This window comes from Durio zibethinus, chromosome 16 (assembly GCF_047325235.1).
Source record: "Durio zibethinus cultivar Kanyao isolate XHJ-2024 chromosome 16, ASM4732523v1, whole genome shotgun sequence".
NCBI lineage: Eukaryota > Viridiplantae > Streptophyta > Magnoliopsida > Malvales > Malvaceae > Durio > Durio zibethinus.
The window spans coordinates 1,955,787-1,972,433 of NC_143177.1; the positions used below are offsets into that span (position 1 = coordinate 1,955,787).

At 35.3% G+C, this 16,647-nt stretch overlaps 1 protein-coding gene and 1 pseudogene across 7 annotated transcripts in view; both read left to right on the top strand.

Moving 5' to 3' along the window:
* LOC111292039 (actin-depolymerizing factor pseudogene) overlaps positions 1–10,124 on the top strand; it is a 28,073-nt pseudogene extending 17,949 nt beyond the window's left edge. The window contains exons 2-3 of one of the 2 annotated variants that reach the window (XR_016328551.1): positions 9,680–9,900; positions 9,993–10,124. The product of XR_016328551.1 is annotated as an actin-depolymerizing factor pseudogene, transcript variant X2 (transcript). Of the gene's footprint in view, positions 1–9,679 lie in introns of both variants that reach the window. The other variant, XR_016328550.1, reaches the window with a different exon arrangement.
* A 1,072-nt stretch (positions 10,125–11,196) lies between these two features.
* Positions 11,197–15,571, top strand: LOC111292019 (cryptochrome-1-like). 5 transcript variants are annotated; one of them, XM_089745147.1, is made up of 5 exons: positions 11,197–11,557; positions 11,689–12,074; positions 12,786–13,007; positions 13,393–14,105; positions 14,586–15,571. In XM_089745147.1, exons 2-5 carry the CDS (start codon positions 11,717–11,719, stop codon positions 15,216–15,218), a joined length of 1,926 nt encoding a protein of 641 aa, XP_089601273.1. In that variant the 5' UTR covers positions 11,197–11,557; positions 11,689–11,716; the 3' UTR covers positions 15,219–15,571. The 5 variants fall into 5 exon arrangements, with proteins under 5 accessions (XP_089601273.1, XP_089601274.1, XP_089601275.1 ...); XM_089745148.1 differs by having other exon boundaries at positions 11,694–12,074; XM_089745149.1 differs by having other exon boundaries at positions 11,736–12,074.
* Positions 15,572–16,647: the final 1,076 nt, after the last annotated feature.

Genomic DNA, 16,647 nt, shown 5'->3' on the forward strand with positions numbered 1-16,647 from the left:
TTATTAAATTAAATGCTTGGTATTTAACATATTATGTTTTGTTAATATTTGATTTGTCTAGAATGAATATTGAATATGAACTTGGCCAAGAAAAATTTTATGGATAAACCAAATATGAATGCTTTTTATAATCTAAATAAAATTATGAATAATTTTTTTAGAAAATAAAAAACATAGAGTGTCATACACTATTTTTAAAATCATTGAATAAGAGTTTTTATAATTATAATTATAATTATTACGTTTTATAATAAATTATGTAAAAAAAAAAAATTTCACGACCGTGATGATCACAGTGACCGTAATTATCTCCGTTATATCTGAAAATGCGATAAATGCTACGCGATCGAAAACATGATCGCGATCGCTATTTAAATCCTTGGTAGTGATAGTAAGGAAATACGAGCTGACAGTTTATTTAACTGGTCAACCACACTGTATTCACTGTGTTTGATGATCTTTAGAAAGTCATAAGGTTCTTTTTCTGTCATCGATTTGTTAACTTGCACTTTTGAGCTTACCACCGGTTGAGAATCTTGGCTTTCTTTTGTGTCTTCTTCTTTTATCTTGCCTTTCTCTTTCCTGACCTTTTCTGACATTTTAAGAGTGTAAATTCGACCACTTCGAGTCATTCCTTCTATTCCCCGTTATGTTAGCAGTATTTTTCGTACTTGGATTATTCGAGGTCATATTAGACCCTCACATCACTACATCATAATCGTATCTCTATGGGATTGCTTTGTCGGTCTGATAAAGGAATGGACTAGAGACATAAATGGTCATTGGTGTCCTGAAAGATGAGAGTTTTCTCAGTTAGGGGCTCTGATTTCTCATCATAGTAGACAATGAAAGGTTTGGGGATAAAAGGTTTGTCCGTATGCTTGTCACCCACGTATTCACACTATTTCTATCACATTCATCATAGAACTCAATGATGGCCTCAACAATTAAGCTCTGCAATGTTCGCTTAAAGACCTCACAACTTTGGATCGAATGTCCAATTGTTTTCTCATGGTATTTACAAAAATGGTCAGGGTCTTCATAACTTTCGTTGTCATCCAAAAATAATGGTTGAATCATGCCTGTCTCATACAAATAGTCGTACACCTGTTCAAAAGGGGTCTTTACTTCATTCGTGCATCTTTTGATCTTCACATATTTTTCTTTACCCAACATATTGATTTTCCTTTCGGTGTGATTGGGCAAAGGGTTTCCACTGACACTTGGCTTGAATTTGGTATCAAAAGACAAAAGCCCATCATTTATCAAACCTTGCACCTTGTGTTTAAATACCGTGTAATTTTTAGTAAAGTGTCATGTAATTTCGTAATGATAATCGCACTTGACGTTAGGATCATACCAACTTGGGTAAGGTGGTTTTAATGGTTTTGCATAAGTAGGAGCGACAAGGTGGCCTCTCATTAACTGAGGGTACAAATCGGTGTAAGTCAGGAGAATTGGGTCAAAATGAGGTTTTTCTCGATTGTTATTATTCTGTGAGTTTCTTTGATTGCTGTTTGGGTAGGTTGATAGTAAATGGTCGAGCTGAAGGTGCAAAGGTATAATTGGATGGTTGATGGCTAAAATTTGGTCTGGGTAGCTGTTGTTGGGGTGCTTGGTAATGGTATGGTTGTTGAGAGATTTGGTTTGTGGCAGGGTAGTAAGGGGGATATGGAATATATGGGACAAAAAGATGGTGTGAGGGATTTCTGTGAGTGACAGCATGTGTCTTATGCTCTTTCTTCTTTAAAGTTGCTGTCTTCTTTTCGAACCCTTCAATTTTGCCGCTTTTGATAACGTTTTCTATCATCTCTCCTGAGATTACCATGTCAGAGAAGTTTTTCGTGGCATTTCCCACCAATCTGTCATAATACGAGGCCTTCAGTGTATTGACAAATAGTACAGTTATCTCTTTTTTAGTTAGTGACGATTGGACCTGAACCGTTGCATCTCTCCAACGATGTGTGTATTCCTTAAAGGTTTTCGTCAATTTTTTTTTTCATATTTTGTAATGACAGCTTATCAGGGGCTGTATCCAATACATGCTTATACTGAACAAAAAAAATTTTGGCCAAGTCTTTTCACGAATGGATCTTGCTCCGATCTAACTGCACGTACCATTTAGCTGTTGAATCAGTCAAACTATCTTGGAAACAGTGTATCAATAGTTTGTCGTTATGGGTATGACCGTCATCTTTTTACAAAACATGGTAATATGAGCAGAAGGATATTTTATTCCATCGTATTTCTTAAAATTTGAGGTCTTAAATTTTGGTGGGATAACCAAGTCAGGCACTAGGCTGAGCTCATTGGCGTCAATAACCCCATAAATGTCATTACCTTCAACCGCTTTGAGCCTCTCTTCGAGTTGGTCATACTTGTTTCGAATTTTTGAATTTATAATAGGTTCTAACATTTCGTGAGACTTTTCTTGTTCAACAGGGTCATCAAGATTCGATACCATGATGGGATCGACTGGGATGGGTCTCGAATTAGTATTCAAGTGGGTTGGTTGTTGACTTGTAGAATGATTGACATAGGGGTATGGTTATGCACTTGGTGGTTGTATGTGTATACCTTGAGGAACTTGAACCTGAACCTAAGGCGGAGTGAATCCCGGAGGGTATAATGGCTTTTTCATATTAACCTCATCTCTTGTCCTTAACGCGTCAGCGACTCTTTTTTCTTTCATTGAACCAAGCAACAGTTGTCTTAATTCAACATTTATGCTTCGATGCTTTGTTGTATTTTCATCACTCTTTCTCGTATCTCCTCCTGTGCCCTTTTGACCCTTTCAAATCTAGTTGTATTCTCTTCTTCCATGGCTCGAGTCTAAGAACAAGTATTATATCTATGCGAAATTGATGGATTTTGATTCCTCAACTTTGTTATCTTTGAACCTTAGTTTATTAACCATGAATTAAATCGCATGATATAATGTCGTTGATATTATTGTTAGTATTTACATTTATGAAAATGCATGCATGAAATGAATGAAATGCAAATTACGGTATTGTCTTGGATCAATCGAAACAAAAAGAAACTTTCATTAACCATGTGAGTCTTTATACATCATTCGATCATTCTTGTATTAAAGCCATAAAAATATTTGATTTGAGCATATTGCTCTCTAGCTTCATACAAAAAGTGCAATAATCTTTGACTGTGGCCTTGGGTTGGTACAATCTTTCGTTCCAGTGCTTTCGCCTTTTCAATCATGTTGCTTGCTTTTCGAATAGCCTTGTAGATTTGAGCAGTCAGATGTTCGATGTATTACTGTCTCCTTAAACTTTTCGCTCTCCACATCTCTCGACCATCTACCTTTATATTGCAAGTGTGAGCCCAATAATCCTCTCTCTCTTGTCACTTAGTCAAAATCTTATCTATATGACTCTGATTGCTTGTCAATTGAAGCTCCAAGCTCATTAATTCATGCTCTAAGGCTTTTTTCTCACTTTGCAAATCGAAGTTCTTATTTTGTTCCCTTCTTAGTTCAACTTTTAGCTTTTCACTTTCTCTTTGGTGCCTTGCTACCTTTTCAGAAGCTTTTGAAAGTTTTTCTTTCCATTCATGCTGTTCTTTGGTGAGTGTAGAGATCAGTTTTTTGTTCTCTCGAGCTCTGTTCTTCCAATATTCCATCATATCTCGTAGTTCTTCCACATCTTTCTTAGATCCCTTCAAAGGTCTACTATCCAACCTCAATTTCTTATTTTCTTGATGCAGATTTTACAGATCCTCTTTCAATACTTTTCGTTCTTTAGTCAACTTCTGTACTACATCATCTATCATCATCAAATCATATCTTAATTGGTTAACCTGATCCATCATAGCCATTTTTTCTTTCTCTAACCTTTTCTTTTCAATCTCAAACTCTCGTTGAGCAATCTCAAACGTCGACAATATTGGTACTGAAATAGGAGCTGGCAACTTCTCTGAAACATCGGCTAGTAGAGGTTTAATTTCGTTAACCCTTTTCATCCTTCACGCAAGGTAACCTTCTGTAACATTATCTGCGAATCTAGCTGGGCTCATTTGATTGATCTGTTTTCATGCTTTGATGATTTCATGAACCCTTTTCACATAACCGGGTGTTTCATAATCAAACTCGAGTGAACCGAGCCTATGAGTCATAGGGATAAACTGCCATGAGTCATATTGTCTTTGAGCCATAAGGGACACGTAACTCACTGCCCCCCATATTCCTAACAAAGGTACTTATGACTTGTCTCCACAACTATACAAGATGGCCATCGAAAGCATCCATGGTGCCTTTTACGTTACATCATCGCTAGTGAGCTTCAGAAAGAATGCCAACCACTGACCTTTTGTCCAATTTTTTCTCCATTCTTTAGCAATAAACTCCTTGATAGGACAAAAATGAACGTAGAATGGTCGAAATGATGTCTGTTTTTTTCCCCAAAAATGGCTTCTGAGCCAGACAAAAATCAATTGAGCACACCCCATAAATCATCCTTCACCCTTTCTTCGATAAAAATTAAGTGATCTAATAGTCTCTGTCAAAATAGTTGGTGAAGGATTTATTATTTTATCTAATTGCTCAAAAAAGTCAATCACTAATGCTTCTATATGTCCTAATGCCTTAGGAAATATCATCAATCCATACACAGCCAAGGCAAACACATCCAATCCTTGATCAATTTCAATATACTTTTTTATGTACTTGAACAGAAAAGCTAATGGAATGGTCTCAATCTCGTTCTTTTTCTTCTTGTGCTTGTCTATCTTTTCAACCTCTACTTACATGATCTTCGTTAGCTTCTTTCTATATCCGGTAGTCTTATGCTCTTTCCAATAGATCTTATCTTGATTGGTAGACTCTATCCGGAGTAAAGAAGAATACTCTTCGATCGTGGGGGCTAAGTTTTCTTGGTTGAATACAAAGCATCGATAAGATGGGTCCCAAAATTGTATTGCGGCTCTTATCAGCTATTCATCAACTTTTACCGACATAAGCAATGCCATATCCTCGTATTTCTTGAAAAAAGATTTCTTTCTCTCTGTTCTTCACTGTTTTCAAATGGGTTCCAATTTTAATATATTATTCTGACTAATATCCATATGCACTGATTGTGGTAGTGCCGATATGTGACCATTTACTAAGTAATCTCTTTTTTTTCCCTAAGTACTTTTTGAATGGCTCTTGACCTCTAAGTAGCTCTTACACACAGACGACATCCTTTTAGGTTTTTTGAAAGTTTTTCTTGCTGAAGATTGGTCCAAAATAATACCCTCTAGAAATATGGTACCTATATGATGCATTCAACAAAATCGAAGACAACAAAACAAATCAATAATGTAAACAAAACAAATAAATAAAAATGAATAAATGAATGAACAAGTATAACATACGTCATAACAAAATATACATAGTGTCTTAATTTAGGTAATTTTCTCGTAAAAGGAACAGTATGGCTCTATCTTAAAGTTGGATCTTACAGCTCACTATATGCCGGATTAAGATTTACGTGTCTAAAGGTTCTCAAACTATTCCTCACATCATTGTCTATTATAAACTAGTAAGGCTCCCCGATCCTCACCTATTACAGGCTACTAACGGAACGGGTTCAATCTGAGTGGATGTGTTTCGTTAGCAAATACGAAGGTTATCACCTCACGAGAGCGTAGCTACTTCACTTCCTCCTAAAAGAGATAGAGCCCGAGTCTAGAGCTCATGCATGAATATGCAAAGTGTGTGCAAAATAATGTATTAATCAAAATACCATAAACCCAAAATTAAAATAAAATAACAACAAACTTACAATTTAGCTTATTCATTAACATATATATTTTTAAAAAATCAAAATAAAGGAGATTAAATGAAATGTCAAATAAAACCAATTAAATGCAACAATTCTTAATAGCGCATAATTAGAAGTTTTGGCTTGACTTTTGAATTTCATCCCCAGTGGAGTCGTCAAGCTGTCGTAACGGTTTTGGGACCGTCAGACGTAAAGTGTTTTAAAATCGAGAAAAATAAAAAGGAGTCGCCACCAATCTTTGTTAGGGTGTGATTGGCCACCCAAGAGTTTATCTTTTTAATAAAACTATAAAAACGGGTTTAAAGTTTATTAAAAAGATAAATTTTGATCTACGAAAAATCAAGTTAGGTTTAGGAGTCGGTTATGTGTGAAGAAGGATTAGCACCCCCATAACGCTCATAAATTGGTACCATTTAATTACGCACTATTTTTGGTGTTAGATAAAAAATGGTTTTAATTTGAAATTTAACACTAATTCCCTTCATTTGGAAAAATAAAATTTTGCTAAAATTTTTATTTAGAAATATTGAGAAAATCTTTAAGTTAAAGAATTATCTTAAAATTTTTCAACATCTAGGTAGAATTTAAAATAATTCTTTTTGCTTAAGATTTAACATAATAATCCTTAAAATGAAATAACAATCTTTATAGAAAATAATTGTTAGTGACTTTTCAACATCTAGGCAAGTACCAAGAATTATTTCTTTCGGAATGTTATTTTTATTTTATTTTATAATATCATAAAAATTTTTTTTTAAAGTATTATTCTTTTTTTATTATAAAATATTTTATCGTCAAACAGTAAATTAAAAAGAGAGAATAATACAAACAATTATCGATGATAACATGCTAACGTATGTATGCCAATGAATGTTATGTAGGATGAGATGCAATTTTAAAGTTGGATTCTTAAGTATAATGAGACCACCACGACTGTCCAACATCTAGGAAGAGTTTAGGTGCGATTGTTTGTATTTAAGATCCCAATTTACTGTTATACTTTTTATTTATTAATCTTATTATTAATGTAAATTAAGAACTCGTGTGAAAAATTTAATGAAATGGAGTTTCCTAAATACCCCATCATTTAGGCAGCATTCGGGAACAAACCATTTCATGTGAGATTTTTATACGTATCCTTAAAGTTTAGAAAAAGATTTAGGGTAAAAGTTTAGGTTTAAGTTTAGGGTTTGGGGTTTAATTAAAACGCGAACATCTCTAAAATTTTTATCATTTAGGCGGATTTTCGGAGCAAGTTCAATTTTTATAATGATTTAAAAAAAAATTAATTTAAGAAACATAGTAATTTTTTTTAATTAAAATTTTTTATTATTTAAAATTTTTTTTTGTTTAAAATCTTTTTTTATGAAAACTTATCAAAATTATTAACTTATTTAGTAATTTTTTTTATAATAATAATTCTCTAACATCTAGGCGAAATTATTTCTTTAGAAAAATATTTTTTTATTCCTTCCAACACCTAAGCAGAGAAAATAAAAAGATTATTTCATTATTATTATTATTTAAATATTTTTTTAGTTATTATCCTATATTGTTTTCATTTTATTATTATTAAAAAATAATTAGATATTTATCCTAATAAATTTAAACATTTATCATGTATAAATATAAAAACTTAAAATAACAAAAATAATAGTATAAAAAAATTAGAAAAATTTAAAAAAAAATTTTTTTACCTGAATCTGACCGGTCAACAGTTCGGTCAACGTTGGTCTGGGCCGGTCTGATCGGTTTGACGGTTCAATCAGCTGTTCGGTGATCCAGCGGTTCAGACCGGTTTACTGACGGTTCATCTGAACCTGTTCAAGGTTGGTTGAAGCGGACTGTCGGGTCAGGTTGTGCGGATCTCGGGTCGTGTTCGGTTCATGCGCGGAACCTCTATACTTGAGACGGAGTCGTTTTGGTCCTATGCTCAAAACGACATCGTTTTGCCCATATGTTTTCTATAAAAATCAGATTTTTTTTCCTCAGTTCATTTCATTTCACAGAAAAAAAAGGCTTTGGGGGTTCTCTGGCTTCCGCCGAAATCCAGTGCCAGACGCTGCACCTGCCACCGTGTGGGTCGTCGGTGATTGGAAAAGGGCTAGAAAATTACCAAAAATTCCTCTCGACGCCTTCTTTCTGAATCCGACCTTTGTTTGGCTTGAAAGAGCCTTGATAGTCGCGAATCGACTTTCGAAGTTTCTGATCTCTCTTTTTTTTCTTTTTCTTTTTTTATTTTTGGACGGTTTAAACTGATGATTTCTCTTTCTTGTTTCAGGCGGCTGTGGCGCTGAGGTTCCTCCTTGCGGGGAGGACTGTGTTTTTCTTTTTTATGTGTAGATTTATTTCGTTTTTTTGTTTGGGGTATTTGGGGGGGGGTTGTTTGAAATTTTGGGCTTTTTATGGGTAGGGATAGGGGTTCTGTTTGGGGTTGTTGAAAGTGTTTTGTGGGGGATAGTTTGTCTGAACTTGGTGATTTCTAGTAGGGGTGAAGTGAATAGGCTCCTAGGCATCCGATAGAGAGTTTTTGAGAGGGGGGTTCGAGAGAGATCAAGGGGAAGAAGTTAAGGGTTTTTAAGGAGCTCAAAAGGGGAACATGGGGTGGCTGTAGGCTGGTGAGCGTGGGCAGCTAGTGGTGGCTGCAGGGTGGCTGGTGCCAGGCATCAGCCGCCCTGATTTTTGCCCTTTTTTGTTTCTCTTTTTTGTTTTTTTGTTTTTTTTTATATAATTAATAATAATAATAATTTTTTTAAAAAATATATTTATTATTATTAAACTAAAATGGAAACAGTAAACCCGGACAAAACCGGTGTCTACAGCTTCTAAAACTTCAACACCACTATTATGCCCAATGTGTAGTGCAACTTGACAGAAAATGGAAGCAATTATGGTTGGAACAATTATTTAATCCCTTTCCCATATCTCTCCATTGCTTTGTTGTTTGCCAACAGTCTTATGGTTGAAAACTTAATCATTTATGCTTTGTTAATACCAGGAGCCTAAGGTTTTGGATTCTGTTGGTTTTTTGGGGACATTTGTCGAACTATTTCCTTCACTCAGGTTATTGTAGATTGTGTCAGGTTTGCCAGAACTTCATATGGTTATGATTTATGGATGATGCCATGCAAAGAGATGGAGAGGGGCAAATATCAGTGGTGATTGAATCCATGGATGTCCTGCTTGCATTTCTACTTCTGTGTTTGTATGTGAATTTAAGAGTATTTTTTCTGAGAATGACATTATGTCCTTAGGTTCAATCCAAAATCAAATCATCCTCTTCACATTGGATGTTAGTTTTTTTGCTTTCTGAGAACGACATTTTACTTCCAAGCAGTTTCTGTTCACAAGATTTGATTAGTACCTCTGGATTTGATTCTTCTGGTTCTTTTACATTATTTCTTTACTATCTACTGGTTTGGCACATTTGCCTTTATGATCTGGTAACTTCTTTTTTTTTTGTGTGTGTGTGTGTGTTCTGGCATTGAGAAAGATGGAACTTCTATTCATGAAAGCTGTAGGATGTTTAGTCAAATTAAACTTTGGAGCTGAGTTGGTTTTGTGATGGCTTCTACACTAGGCTAAGCAAAGAATGTTGTGTGTGATTACAAGATGCTTCATCATTGGTCCTGCTTTCTGGTGCATTCCTTGCTTATCTATTGCTATATTGAGTATCTGCTTTGCTTTCTCTTTAAGGTTCAGAAAAATAAATTCAAGTTGTTTGAGTGTGCAAGGCAGTGGTAGGAAAATCATGAAATTAGTTTTCATTTCTTGCCATTGACAGTTGAAGTTCTTGTGGAATTGTAAGAGAAAACAAGAGTGAAAATTAACTGGTTTACATTTTTCTATTTGTCATCTCTGTTTTCTGTATACAAATCTGACTGTATGTTCTTCTGAAGGTCTCCTTCTGTTTCAAGTATCAGTGCCAAGATGCTGTATGCGACATCCAAGGAAAGGTTCAGAAGGGAATTGGAGGGCATTCATTATGAAATCCAGGCAACTGACCCGACTGAGATGGATCTTGAGGTGATCAGAGAGCGGGCACGTTAAGTGATTACTCCATTCATGGGTTTTGCATGCTTAGGGAACTCACTAGAGTTTCTTTAAGGATCATTGCCTGGTACAATTAGTCGCTGAATTAAGTGCAGTTATCTGTTTCTGACACAGTGCATATGTTGTTATCGTTAAATAACACCTGCGAGGTCTGATTAGGAGCTCTGGGGTTCAAACATCTGAGGGTGGTATTGCGACTTTGGGCTCCTCGTTGCCATGATGCTTCTCAGGTGAAAATGGGTGTGATTATATGGATATTTGACTCTTATTAATGGAATGGTATTTCAATCACTTGTTCTTCTGTTTGTCTGAGCCTTTTTTGATAAAGTTTTGTAGTCTTACAGGGGCTGTTGAAATGCAAATAATTTCTACAGTCAGAGGCACAGAATCAAACATATCAACAGTCCTTTGGCATATATTTTCAACTGCTTTTGTTTTATTTGGAGTTCTGATAGTTGAAAAGAAGCAGTCTTCCAACCAAAAGAAGGGTTGTTGGCCTAATTATTTCATCATGCTTTTCAAGTTAGGTTGGATTAGAATTCGAATTTAAATTATTTCGGGTTTGAGTTATTTCCTGCTGGTGCATTTTCTGACTCAAACTTTGTTTTCTAATCAAATCAGTTTGATTGAATTTGAGCTTTTTCGAATGAGCTAAAAAACTTACCCAAATTCATTTGTTCAATGTGCTTGAACATGCTTGTGTTTAAGCTGCTATTCTTTCATTTTCGTTCTATCCCAATGGAGGTCCACCTTTGTGGTCCTGTTCAACCAAAAGCTGTTTTCCCAAGCCAATACGGAGGCAAATTGCAAAGCTTATTAGAAAAGGGCAAAATCTTTCTAAATAAAGTAAATGAAATGAAATCACCATAGAACCAGTTACTTTGGCAATGAGCTGCCTGCTACTTCATGCCACATGTTTTCAATGAATTGTGCTTCATTTAAAACAGTTTTTGATCATTAAAAGATGAAACAACTGTCATACGACCAAAGCGATACAATAATGTGAATTGGATGAGACAAGGAGAGAAAGGACCCTTATCTCGAGAAGTTTAGCAGACAAGATATGTCTCCCACCATTTTCGATGTCTTGTGCCATACGTGATCTTGACAAATGTACAAGGATCCACAAACCACTCCCTTGGCATAAAGACAACGCCAGTTTCATATATTCAAAGGAATGTCACTGTTGAATGCTAAGTAACGAAAAAAATCACCCTTCATGACCTTTTTTTTTTTGTCTGTTTTTGCTGTGTTTCTAGCTACTAGCTACATGGGATAAAACTGGTTGTGGTCAATTTTTTACTTTAGTTTGGTTGTCTTAAAAGATATATACCAAGTATTTGTGTTTTAGTTGTCCTTCTTTGTGGATAACATTTTTTCATGTGAATTGTTTCTCTTTTTGGTGTCTCGGATCTATATTCTTTACTCGTAGAAATCTGATCTTCCACCGTATATTGAATATTGGAAAGATCATGAACAGTGGTTTTAAGATTTGAAGAGTTTTTGCTTGTGTATTCTACTAGTTCTGGTGGCCTTTATCAAGGTCTTGGAGTAGGAGATATTTTGTATGGTTCTGGTGTTTGATTGGTGGAATTGGGGATCCATGAGACAGGTAGGGAAGAACTTATTGAAGTTAATCTGGTTTTATATCCTGGATACATAAGAGCAGCATAGAAGTTGCAAAAAGCCGGAAAGTCTGGTTCTTCTGGCTATAGCAGCAACAGGTAATTTTGACTATCATGTTTCAAGGGGCTTTTGTTGCTATTGAGATGTTTTGCAACTGTTTGGCAAATCTGATTCTGTTTCAAGTTTGTGCTATTTAGACCTTTATTGATGTTCATGTTTTGGATTGAAGGAAAGATTTAGAGATTATTCATATCTTTATGAATTTGAACACTTCAGTCTTATCTGAAAGATCTTGTCAGTTCAACATGAGTAGCAGTAAGACGATAGTCTGGTTTAGGAGGGACCTCAGGATTGATGACAATCCTGCTTTGGCTGCTGCTGCAAGGGATGGTAGTGTCTTTCCTGTCTATATATGGTGCCCCAAAGAGGAAGGTCAGTTCTACCCAGGTCGAGTATCACGGTGGTGGCTGAAGCAATCTCTTGCTTATTTGGAGCAGACCTTGAAGTCTCTTGGGGCCGAACTTGTAGTAATTAAGACCCAAAGTACACTTTCAGCTCTTTTAGAATGCATCAACGCTACTGGCGCGACTAAAGTAGTATTCAACCATCTTTATGGTATATTCTGATCAATGCTGCTTTTTTAACCGCTTTGAATTTTAATTTGCTTTATATTAATGAAGCATGTTTATCATTGAATTCTAATGTGATATCTTTCGTGGTACCCTGGAATCCAAACAATCGTACTGCAATGGCCCATATTGAATCAGGCATGCTGACTGCTTATAAGAATATTATAGTTGCTATAATCTAAGCTTCTGTTGGATGATTTATTCTTCTCCTATATTGAGTTCCAATCATGACATCATCATCGACTTACTTACAGAAGCTTGATGATAGGCCTTATAGAAGATAATTCCATTCTCAATTCGCAGCCTTTTTTTCCGCATAAAAAGAGAAAATATCAAGCAGAAATTTTGGTGAGATAAAACAGTAAATTTGGTAGTGAGTTTTGAAAAAAGTTGGAGAAATGTTTAGTTTAAATTGTGTGGTTTTCAAACGCTTAAGAATTAGTTGAGAAAAACTGTTGATTAAAAATCTAGAGACATTGGAGAATGAAATTGGATGGAAGTAACGCATAAGAAGCATAATTGTCATCATGGAATTTCCTTGACATCATAATTAATGCTTATATTTCTGCAAAATAGAGAGTCTAAGAATTGATCTATTGTCAAATGCTGTCGGATTTTCTTCTTATTCCATTTCTTTTTTTTTGAGCTGTCTTTCTAAGATGGTGTCATGATTCCTGCCTTTTTCCTCCTTTTCCAGATCCTGTTTCGCTGGTTCGCGATCATAGCATCAAAGAGAAACTGGCAGAGGTTGGCATTTCTGTACATAGCTATAATGGAGATTTGTTATATGAACCGTGGGAGATATATGATGAGAAGGGGCAAGCTTTTACGACCTTTGATGCATATTGGGACAAGTGCTTGAACATGCATTCGGAACCCATTTCACTTCTTCCCCCATGGAGATTGGTGCCAGCTGCAGGTATATAATTCAGAGTGTTTCTTTCGTGATAGTGCAATTGACTTCTAGTTTGGGAACTAGCTTGGTTAAAGCAATAGTACCGAAATGAAGATGGCAGATCGCTTGTTACCACCTACAAAAGTTATGAATGACCGTGTTCATTCCTAGGGGGAAGCAGAAATATGACTTTGAGCTACTGATAAACTCATTTCCTTAGGCAGATGCATATGAAGTTGCACTTCATGCAAAACAGGCAAAATGTAGGCTTATATGTATTCATGTAAGGACTGTGAAGAAAAGGAAAGGTGGAATATGTATGAAGGACCACTATATATATGTGTGTGTGTGTGTGTGTGTGTGTATACATGCAAAATAGTAACTAATTGCTGAATTTTTTCCTTATTAGTGACAGGGACAGTAGCAAGGTGCTCTATTGAAGATTTGGGCCTTGAAAACGAATCAGAAAAATCTAGCAATGCATTGCTGGGAAGAGGATGGTCTCCAGGTTGGAGCAATGCTGATAAGGCTCTAACTGAATTTGTTGAACAGCATCTAGTTGACTATTCAAAAAATAGGCTAAAGGTTGGTGGCAACTCTACATCACTTTTGTCACCATATCTTCATTTTGGAGAGATAAGTGTAAGGAAAGTTTTCCAGTGTGCGTGGATGAAGCAGATACTATGGAGAAGAGAACAGAACTCTCAAGGGGAAGAGAGCGTAACACTTTTTCTAAAATCCATTGGACTTAGAGAATACTCCCGTTATCTTTGTTTCAATTTTCCATTCACCCATGAGCGATCATTGTTGAGCAACTTGAAGTATTTTCCTTGGCATTCTGATGTGAACCATTTTAAGGCTTGGAGACAAGGTCGGACTGGTTATCCATTGGTGGATGCAGGAATGAGAGAACTTTGGGCAACTGGTTGGATACACAACAGGATAAGAGTGATTGTTTCAAGTTTTGCAGTGAAGTTTCTTCTTCTTCCATGGAAATGGGGAATGAAGTATTTCTGGGACACACTTTTGGATGCAGATTTGGAATGTGATATTCTTGGTTGGCAGTACATATCTGGGAGCTTACCAGATGGTCATCAGCTAGAACGATTAGACAGCCCACAGGTGTGTGAATTCCCTAATAAATTTATAACTGGATAAATAATTAGCAATCTAATGCACAGAAAACAAACATCTCCAGTTCCTTCCATTTCGAGACCATGCATTTAACTTGTGATTTAGACTCTTTTCCATCTGATTAATGTTGTGTTTGGTAGTAGAGATATTCATCAAGTATCAGCTTTCCGAAATATAGGTTGTGGCCTGGTGATTTTGGACTGCTGTTGCAAAGTTGCAAATGAAACATATCTTTCTGCCTACACAAATAGTTTAAAAGTGCAAACTCATCCTTACAAACTTTTGAAATATGATTCTTAGCATGATTTCCAACCTGCAAAATCAAATGATATTAGTCAACAGTTGGTGAATTTTCTAATTGAGGAAAATGGCTTGTGTTGACTAAAATAAAGACTGATTTTGTCAATTGAAACTGTAAGTTATTTTTTCCTATCTTTGACCTAATTTTATGTTGATTTTTGGAATCAGATTCAAGGTTGCAAATATGACCCAGAAGGTGAATATGTAAGGCAATGGCTGCCAGAACTAGCAAGGATGCCAACTGAGTGGATCCATCATCCTTGGGATGCACCTCTTACTGTGCTTAAAGCTGCAGGTGTGGAGTTGGGCTTAAACTATCCAAAACCCATAAAAGATATAGATACAGCTAGAGAACATCTGACAGAAGCTATATTTAAAATGTGGGAAATGGAAGCAGCTGCAAAGGCTGCAACTTCAGATAGGATGAATGAAGAAGTTTTTGATAATTCTGATGGTATCGAAACTTCCGCCATCCCAAAAGTAATCCTAAAGGAAATGTCTTCTTGTCCAACATATTCATCTAATGATCAGAGGGTGCCATCATTTCAAAATTGCAATAATGGTTCATTGTATGGGAAGAGAGCAAGATATGTAGAAGAAGAAAAGTTGCATGCAGATAAATTGAATTATCACAATAAAGATGCAGGGACCTCGAGAGGAGAACAAGACTTATGCTCGACAGCTGAATCTTCAGCATCTAAGAGGCTGAGTACTAGCAGGACGTCATTCTCCGTTCCTCAATCTTGTTCTTCTTCAGATGGCAGGCCATTGCAAGAATATGAATCTTCTGATCTGAAGTGATCATGGCAAGAAAAGATTGACTTGGAACAGAATTCAAGCAAAAATGGTAAATAAATGCTGTTAATTTACAGTTTGGCTATTAAGAAACTGCAGACTTTGCATCCATTTCTAGTTCTTTTGATTATCTGTATAATACATGAGATTAATCCAACCTGCAAACTCAAGCCTTTTTCTTAACCTATGGTGACATGAACTACAATCAGGATAGATGTTAGTGAAATTAGTGTGCTTTCATGTACATGACAATTACAAATTATTGGATGATGCTAAGCCATGACCTTCAACAATATTTTGTAATTTCCTGTAAACTACTCTTCAAGAAAAGAAAATGGCTAAGTTGTTTTGGTGAGTAATGTGCATGGGGAATTTGATCTTCATTTTATTTATTTGGGGCTATTCTAAATACTTCCTTTTATCATTCAACAATTTGAAAAAAGCAATAAAGCACAGCTTGGTTGGTTATGGGCAATGTTCTACTGATCAATAAAATCAAAATGGTCATCATTTCATGAATGCTGCAGCTTTATTCTGTTTCATTTAGGCTTGACTAACTTAAATGTTTCCTATCATATGCTTGTGTTCTAGTCAGCTGATTCTATATCAATATTCCCTTTTAGCTATTGCTCCAAGTATAGAACGATCCACCGAATATGTGGTGTTTCAGCTTATGTTTAGTTGCTCATGTTTGTACATAATCCTGCAAACGAGTTTTTACCTATATGTAATCAAGGTCACATCTTGTAAGCAAATAAATAAAGCTGTCAATCTGTTATCTACCCTTATACCTTGATGACTGTAATCCAGGATTCGATATAGTCTAGAAAGCTGTTTTACATTTGTCAAAGGGTTGATCGAATTGGTAAGAATCGAATACTTCACTTATAAGGTTTAGACTTGATTTTCGCTACCCACAATCTTTTTATATGGGCAATTTATAAATCTAACGTAAGTGTTTTAGGGATAATGTTGTCTCCGACTTTAATTAAAGTTCATCAATGATATCATAATCAAATGTTGAATTAGACATAAAATTACAAAACTTCATGATCATCAGCTCGCTTAAAAAAGATTTTTTTCCGGTAAACATTTATACTTTAATTGACAGCTAGAGATGTCGGGATTAGAATCTTGTTTACATTAAGGATATTGTCGGAGTTGATTAAAAAGAGAATTTGAGAATGTCTTATGTTACATCATTTAATTGTTAATTTTTTAACCAAAAAAATTAAATTTTAAAGATAATAATAATCAAATCGTGATTTTTTATAATTAGAAAATTAGGTGATAAAAGATAGCTCAAAAGTGAATGATTTAAACGTTTTAATTTACCTTACGATATATGGAAAATATATATTTGAAGTTTGTAAATTAAAAGAGAAAGTAGATCGATAATTTATATATTGTATCAAATAAAATATTGATAATTTAT

Bases quoted from the DNA above. Each gene is read 5' to 3' on its own strand.
- LOC111292019 (XM_022884203.2), top strand. From the start codon at position 11,717: ATGAATTTGAACACTTCAGTCTTATCTGAAAGATCTTGTCAGTTCAAC. The intron at 13,008-13,392 runs GTATATAATTCA...TTTCCTTATTAG, and splicing joins GAGATTGGTGCCAGCTGCAG to TGACAGGGACAGTAGCAAGG. The intron at 14,106-14,585 runs GTGTGTGAATTC...TTTTGGAATCAG, and splicing joins AACGATTAGACAGCCCACAG to ATTCAAGGTTGCAAATATGA.